Source organism: Sitophilus oryzae, unplaced genomic scaffold, assembly GCF_002938485.1.
Source record: "Sitophilus oryzae breed Bouriz unplaced genomic scaffold, Soryzae_2.0 scaffold_1745_pilon_pilon, whole genome shotgun sequence".
Classification (NCBI taxonomy): Eukaryota; Metazoa; Arthropoda; class Insecta; order Coleoptera; family Curculionidae; genus Sitophilus; species Sitophilus oryzae.
The window spans coordinates 95048-103478 of record NW_022146441.1 but is presented as its reverse complement, the minus strand read 5'-3'; the positions used below and the strand labels follow the sequence as shown (position 1 = coordinate 103478).

General features: G+C 33.3%; 1 protein-coding gene across 1 annotated transcript; it reads left to right on the top strand.

The window, feature by feature from the left end:
- Nucleotides 1-2803: 2803 nt before the first annotated feature.
- Nucleotides 2804-7307, top strand: LOC115882071 (alpha-amylase-like). Its single transcript, XM_030899898.1, has 5 exons — nt 2804-3038; nt 3917-4062; nt 4132-4538; nt 6125-6445; nt 6814-7307. Exons 1-5 carry the CDS (start codon nt 2868-2870, stop codon nt 7221-7223), a joined length of 1455 nt encoding a protein of 484 aa, XP_030755758.1. The 5' UTR covers nt 2804-2867; the 3' UTR covers nt 7224-7307.
- Nucleotides 7308-8431: the final 1124 nt, after the last annotated feature.

The following is an 8431-nucleotide window of genomic DNA, read 5'->3' as shown; positions in this document are numbered from 1 at the left end:
TAACAATAAATAACAGAAAATTTGATTTTTTATATGGGACACCCTGTATATTTTTAATTTATTGAAAAGAATTTAAAATTACCTTTCCAAAAATATAACACACTTGATATTTTGTTCGATTCTTCTTCGAGATATAGAGTATATAAAAATTCGCCCGCTTTAAATAAGTAAGCTTTGAACAGCACCGGTTGTAATGCAAAAAAATTCTAGCTGTGAGCATCAATTAAAACGAAAATAATATTTACTGTGAGAGATGCAGAATTTTATAACAATTTAAAATATATTTAACCAACATCAACACATTTAAACTATATCTAATAATATTAAAAATAAATAGCAAACCAAGACATGAAATTTTGCTACAGGTGTTCGACATATCGACCGTCTTCTGTTATGGACAGACAGTTTTTGAACTTTTCTCGCGAAATTCATTAACTCAGTAGGGGTGAACTCCTGAGGATACTCATAACTGCTAAGTATTTCTAATTCTTGTCTAGATTATGCGGAAGAATAAGGAACCTTTATTCTTCCGCAAATATATCCATAGGATTAGATCCATGACTAAGTCAGGCGGCCTCGACCAAGGGCGTAGATAAGGGGGGGGTACTGGGGGACAGTACCCCCCCCTGACGCTTGACGAGATACGAGAATTGAAATAGTCATTGACTATGAAAGGATTTTTTTTAATTAAAATCCGACATATAAGAACACTTTGTATGCTTTTAATTATGTTGATTTATCGTTTATAATATGTTCGACCTAATTAAAAGCACACAAAGTGTTCTGATTGGCCAGGACAGATTAGTGGGGTTAACTCTAATCAATATCCATAAAGATATTGAAATAAATGTTGATGCTGTTATTGATAGGTTTTCCAAGCAGCGTACTAGAAAACTTGATTTTGTTTTGTAGTTTTATTTATAGTTTATAGTTTTTATAGTTTTTTTTGATAGTTTAGAGTTTTTTTTATAGTTTATAGAAAATTAACTAATAAACGTCGTTGTTTTATTTTTGTTTATGTTATTTACAAATCTATATTTTAATTTTTGTGTTATGTTTTTATATCTTTTTGAAGACAAAAAAATTCGCCGTCGTTTTAATTCGACAAAAAAATTCCGACGGCGATTTTTTTTGCGACTTAATCATAGTACCACCCCCATAGCATACACCTATCTACGCCCCTGGCCTCGACGGCCAACGGCTGGGATCTTGGTTAGCTATTCAATTATTCTTGAAATTGGCTTCAAAAAAACGCTGATAACTTCAGCGTTCTGAGGCGGTGCGTCGTCTTGTGGAAAAATATGTTTTCGAGTTCCATTAAGGGCATATCATCAATAAGGGGTCCAAAGCCTACTAGTTAAAAGTGGCGAACTTTTCAAAATTCTGTATTTCGAAGGGGATTATAACAAAATATCAAGTGTGCCATATTTTTGGAAAGGTAATTTTAAATTCTTTCCAGTTAATTAAAAATATAGAGGGTGTCCCAAATAAAAAATCGATTTTTCTGTTGATAACTCCTAAATTACTAATTTTAAAAAAATTATACTTAAACCATTAAATTCTACGGAAAAAGGTGCTTTGGAAATGTTTTCATAGAAATACAAAATTTTCCATAACAAAAAAGTTACAGCGATTTGTTAAAAATGCACATTTTTGAAAAACACCGTAACTCCGAAACGATAACAGATATTGATGTGCGGTTTTCACCATCATGTTTTTGATGAAAATTGAGCTCCAGACACCGATGTTAGTTTTCGTCTGTCTCCTATAGAAAAGGGTGTTTCCATTTAAAAGCGTCGAATTTGACCCACCCTGTACAGGGTTGTTCACCACATACGACACGGAGTATTGTAGCTAAACGATGAGATTTTTACAAATTGTAAGTTTTGAGTTCGTTGAAGGACTATTAGAGCTACAATTTAAAAATAATTTTACAAGATACAGAGTGTCCCAAATAAGTAAAAAATATTATAGTTCTATTTTTTAAATGGAACACCCTGTATATTATTCTATTTTTAGATTCTACGATTGAAATAAAGGTAAATTTGATTAAGGTTTATCACACTTAAATCTTACTGTTTTTGAAATATTTTCAATTTTGTGAAATTGCAGTAAAAATTTTAAGGCTTTATTTCTCCAAGGGTATCAAAGTTTTTACTACTAAATATTTACCGAACATTATTTATTGATCAGATATTGTGTTGCAATAATAAAAATTATACTACCTTATACAAAGTGTCCAAAAATTTATATTAAATAATTACTAGCTTTAAACGGCAATAACTTGTTTAATTTAAATGGAACACCCTGTATATTTTACGTGAATCAGATGCACAATTTAATTGTCTCTCAAATTGTATTATACCGTTTTTACCTATCTCTTCAAGTTTTTGTAGAAAATACATTTTCTTATAATTATTAGATCTCATTTATCGCTATACCCATGGAACATTGTTTTAAAAATACATACCTGCTACCTTGTCTCTCTTTTGTATATATTTTTCTGTACACTCAAAAAATATAAAATCAAAATATATAAGTACACATAAAAACTAGCCAAATAAGTTAAATTTAACTACGATTTTTTTTAAAATCTAACTCATAGTAGTTGATTTTGCTCATTCATTTTTTGAGCGTTAACCATACAAGTGACTGTAAGTAAACAAAAATATACCGCAAAAAATATCCTCGAAAAAAATCCATAAGTGGTTGTAATCTTTCCTCCGTGCGATGGTTATCATTGATCTTGACACCACACATGACTATTATTGATAACGATTGTTCAAGATATCAACAACAACAAGATAAATCAAATAAATAGCGACCAGGGCAGGACCAGAGCCATCACTCAAGCGAGTTAATTCAAAATGAAAACATTGGCAGTTCTCGCCGTGTGTCTTGCAGTGGCCTATGCCCAAAAAGACCCACATTTTGCCGATGGAAGAAACACAATCGTCCATCTTTTTGAGTGGAAATGGTCAGACATTGCCTCAGAATGTGAGAACTTTCTCAGTGTGAAAGGATATGGTGGTGTACAGGTAAGACACAGTCCTTTTCCTTAACTGAGTTCAGTAAATTCATTTTTAAAATATTAAATAATTTGTTAAGGGATGTGTTTTGGTATCGATAATTTTTGTATCGATACTTTTATATCGATATATTTCTTTGACATACATTAGTGTCACAGAAAAAGTCTACGTCATATGGAATTATTATTATTTATTGCTATATACAGGGTGGTTCGAACTGTATTCCGGAAATTTCGGCCAGCATATTCTGTATTCAAAACTTATTAGTTATATAAACAACTGATTAAGTCCTAAAATGCTAAGTTTCGGAGATACAGGGTGAAGAAATTTCATTTTTATTTCGATTTTTTCCAAATAAGTTCTGAAGAAACGTCAATATTTGGATGAGTAAGGTATTGACAATTTCGATTCCAAATATCTCGAAAACCATTACTTGTAGCGATTTTTACAAAGAGACTTTATTTACGTAAAAAAAGTCGTAAATGTACTTTTTTTAATCAGTAGTTTTATACAGGTACAGACGAAAAGTGATTACTTTTCAAACCAGTTCAAAAATATGTAGGTGGCGCCCTTTACGAGTAGGAGTCATATTAACATCAAAGTCAAATTTCTCATGTCAAAAAACCCTCATATACAAATTTTCATCCAAATATTAACGTTACTTCATAAATTATTTGGAAAAAATCGAAATAAAAATGAAACTTCTACACCCTGTATCTCCGAAACTAAGCATTTTAGGACATACATTTATACGAACTTTTTTACTTATTTTTATCTGCGGAATATTCTGCCCAAGTTTCCGGAATACAGTTTGGACCACCCTGTAGATGAAATTTGATTTCGATGATATATTTTTTTAATAATTAAATTAAAAAAATTAAACCTAGGTTTCTCCTCCAAGTGAAAACGCCGTCGTGGAAGGCAGACCATGGTGGGAAAAATACCAACCCGTCAGCTACATCCTGAACAATCGTGCCGGTGACGAATCAGCATTCGCTGACATGGTCAGTCGTTGTAACAAAGTCGGAGTCAGGTAAAAAAAGCCTCTACAAACCCACAAAAAACGATACCATAACCTCAATTCCATTTTGAAATACTCCAGAGTCTACATTGATTTGGTCGTGAACCACATGGCCACCTCAACTGGACAAGGTTCAGCAGGTAGCTCTTGCGACCCAGGCAGCAAGTCGTACCCAGCCGTACCTTATAGCAACGAAAACTTCCACGCCACTTGTGACATCAACTACAGCGATGCTGCTTCTATCAGGAACTGCGAGCTTTCAGGCTTGAAGGACTTGGATCAAAGTCAAGACTACGTCAGGGGCAAGATCGAGGAGTACATGAACCACGTGATCAGTCTTGGTGTTGCCGGATTCCGTGTGGACGCAGCTAAGCACATGTGGCCCGATGACTTGTCTGCTATTTTTGGTAGTTTGAACGACCTTAACACTGACCATGGATTCGCCAGTGGATCTAGAGCATTCTTCTTCCAGGAAGTCATCGACACAGGTATAGTAAATACTTTTTTCTTTAAAAATAAATCAACACACTCTTAGCCCACGGCCACACAGAAAGCGTTTTTAGCGTTTTGCGTTTTTTGCGTCTCAAGCGCTTTTTTCGATTTGTGTCGACAGTTTCTATCAAGATGTCAATTAGTAACGTCGCAAGCTCGTGGATTCCCGGCCCGTACAACAATCAATCCTGTGAGAAAGAGATAGGCGAGATCGGCGCCGTTAGCGTTGAAATCAAAAATATTGATATTTGAATATAAATTTTATAAAAGTGAATCAAATTATTACGTGTAAAAAAACATTTGTTACACGTAAAAAAACTATTTTTACGCGTATAAAACTATTTGTTACTGGTAGAAAACTATTTTTTACGCATATAGATCTATTTGTTACGTGTAAAAATCTATTTGTTACACGTAAAATACTATTTTTTTACGCGTCAAAAACTTATTGTTTCTGTTAGAAAACCTTTCTTACGCAGAAAAAAAAAATATTTTTTACGTGTAAAAAACTATTTGTTACACGTAAGAAACTAAATTTTACGCGTCAAAAACTTATTGTTCTTGGTAAAAAAACTTTTTACCAAAAAAAATATTTTTTACGTGTAAAAAACTATTTGTTACACGTAAAAAATTAATTTTTTACGCGTCAAAAGCTTATTGTTTATGGTAAAAAACCTTTTGTTACGCAAAAAAATATGTTTTACGTGTAAAAAACTAATTGATACACGTAAAAAACTAATTTTTACGCGTCGAAAACTTATTGTTTCTAGTAAAAATCTTTTACCCAAAAAAAATATTTTTTACGTGTAAAAAACTATTGGTTACATGTAAAAAACTATTTTTACGCGTCAAAAACTATTTGTTTCAGTTAAAAAAAAAATAGTTATGCAGAAAAAAAACCTTTTCACGTATAAAAAACTATTTTTACGCGTAAGAAAATATTCCTTTAATTTATTACATTTTCAACATTTCAAACTATACTTTTTCAAACATTTCCTTCAAATTTTTGAATTTAATAGAATCTTCCTAAACAGTAGATGTTCTATGATAAAAATATTTTTAGATAACACCCTAAAATGAAAAAAAATGCATACTATTTAATTTACTTTTATTGTATTATTAAATATAACGTCCGCCTATGACGCGGTCTCATCTTAGAAAACGCTAAAGACGCTACAGAAAACAAACTGATTTGTTTTCATTGGCGTTTTTTGCGAGACACGCCGAACGCTACACGCTTTTGGTGTGGCCACTCCTATATAATCCTGTTATTTTGTTTGAGTCGCTAAAGACAAAGCAAGACCAAAAACGCAAAAAACGCTTTCTGTGTGGCCGTTGGATTAGGCAGATTTCTGAAATATAATATATATTTTCTTCGACCACACACCCGCTTTTTTACTTAGACTTGGAGACCGAATTCTTCACGTCTCTAGTTCTTCCTTTATTGAGGATCTGCAAAGCTTTCTAGCCAATATGCAAGTGCCTGTTTCATTACAGTACTTCTTCAAGTTTTGTCGGTTATATTATTGTTTTATCGAAAAAAAAACTGATTAATTTATTGATTTCATTATATTTTTTACAGGATCTGACCCTGTCTACAACACTGAATACACCGGCTTCGGTAAGGTTTGCGAATTCAAGTTCGGTAACTTCTTGGGACCAGTATTCAGAGGAGAGAACGGACTGAAATACCTGACCAACTGGGGTACTGCCTGGGGTCTTTTGGACGGTGGAGACACAGTTTCCTTCGTGGACAACCACGACAACGAGAGAGACAGCGATGTGTACTTGCACTACAAAAACGCCAAGCCCTACAAGGCTGCTATCGCTTTCATGTTGGCTCACAGCTATGATACTACTACCAGAGTGTTGTCCAGTTACTATTTCGATGGACACGACCAAGGTAACTATTGTTACTTTACCTTTATTTTAATATTAGCTTCATTGACTCTTTTCTGATCGTATCACGATTTCAGCTTATCATCGACTTTCATTCACCAGACGTTTTTTTTTTCGATCATACAGTACTCATTAGGGTTTCCGGAACCGTAGTGGTTTTTCCAAAAAATGGGTAAACATTTTAATATGGGGCATACCTGAGGTGCGACTCAAAAAATGCATAGTAATAATAATAATAATTAATTAATACTAATAATAATAATATTAATTACCTAATAATTTCGAGTCCCGCTTCTGAACTCTAGTACTTATATCCATAACCATCACCAAAACTTCTAATAACTGACATGTCAATTCTTGTTTTTCGTTTAGCTCCTCCAGCTGACGGAGACAACATTCTCTCCCCTGGCTTCAACGATGACGGTACCTGCACCAACGGCTGGGTATGCCAACACAGATGGTCTCCCATCTACAACATGGTCGAATTTAGAAATGTAGTGTCCGGCACCGAACTGACCAACTGGTGGGACAACGGCGACAACCAGATTGCCTTCAGCAGAGGCGACAAAGGATTCTTCGCTGCCACAACCAGCGGTGATATCAACAGCAGTATCCCAACCGGACTACCGGACGGTTCTTACTGTGACGTCATCTCTGGTAGTCTTTCCAGTGGTTCTTGTACCGGCAAAACTTTGACAGTTAGCGGCGGAAATGTCAACGTACAGCTGAGCAGTGGTGACGAAGAAGCGGCCGTTGCTATCCATGTCAACGCTAAATTGTAAACTGATGTTTGATCGAGATTTTTCTGTGTATTTTTGGCTGTGTAACTTTTTTATACGAATTAAATGATATAATATCTAAGCATATATTTAGTTTTATTTCTACGAAAACTTGAAGGGATAGGTACAAATGGTATAATACAATTTAAGAGACAATTAAATTGTGCATCTGATTCTTATAAAATATACAGGGTGTTCCTTTTAAATTAAACAAGTTATTGCCGTTTAAAGCTAGAAATTATTTAAAATAAATTTTTAAACACTCTGTATGAGGTAGTATTATTTTTGTTATTGCAGCACAATAAATTATCAATAAATAAACTTCAGTAAATATTTAGTATTAAAATCTTTCATACCCTTGGAGATTTTGCCCAATTTAGATTTTGCCCAATTGTAGCGGTATTTCTTCTGAATTTCTGTCAGTAGCGGTTTTCCTTTGGCCTAAATAAGAATTTGTATCAATAATCTTCAGGTAATTGATTATCCACACGAAATAAAGTTTACCTTGTAAAACCCCAGACCGCATTTATGGATATATTTTCGGCAACATTCTCTTGATATATTTAAACCAGTTACAGTATTTCATTTAACTGTTTCTTCGCGAAGAGTACTTCTTCTCGCACACTTGCAAATTTTTACTAAATTTCGTAAATCTCTTTGAGATACAAACTTTTGGTCTTCCCGAACTTTTACCTCTAACGTCTACATTGGCAGATTCGCCGTATTTTTTTATTATATTAAAGACCGTGGTTTTTGGAATACTTAAATCATCAGAAATTTTTCGAATTGTTTTTCCCGTACTGTATGGACGAATGATAATTTCGCGTAGTTTTTGATTTGTAGCTTTTCCACGGATCATTACTTTGAATTAAATAATTAACAAAATTGAAAATTAAAAAAATTAAAATTACTTACAGTTAATCTCACTACTCAAAGTATCGAGTCACTTACAAGTTGTCAATGCTGAAGTAAACAGTTTGCGACATTTGTGACGTTTATAGCACAGCCGCCTATGATGATATTAATTATTTAAAAATACTTGTCCCAACATATAGTTGTCAGCAAATTTGTCCTTTTATGAACAAAATCCGCTACTGTAAATATGGATTGATTTACAAATTCCAAAAAATATTGTCAAGTTCTTTAGGATATATGGCTATGTTTATATTTAAAAAATTAAACATATATTTTTCAGTCATTTTGAAAAACCA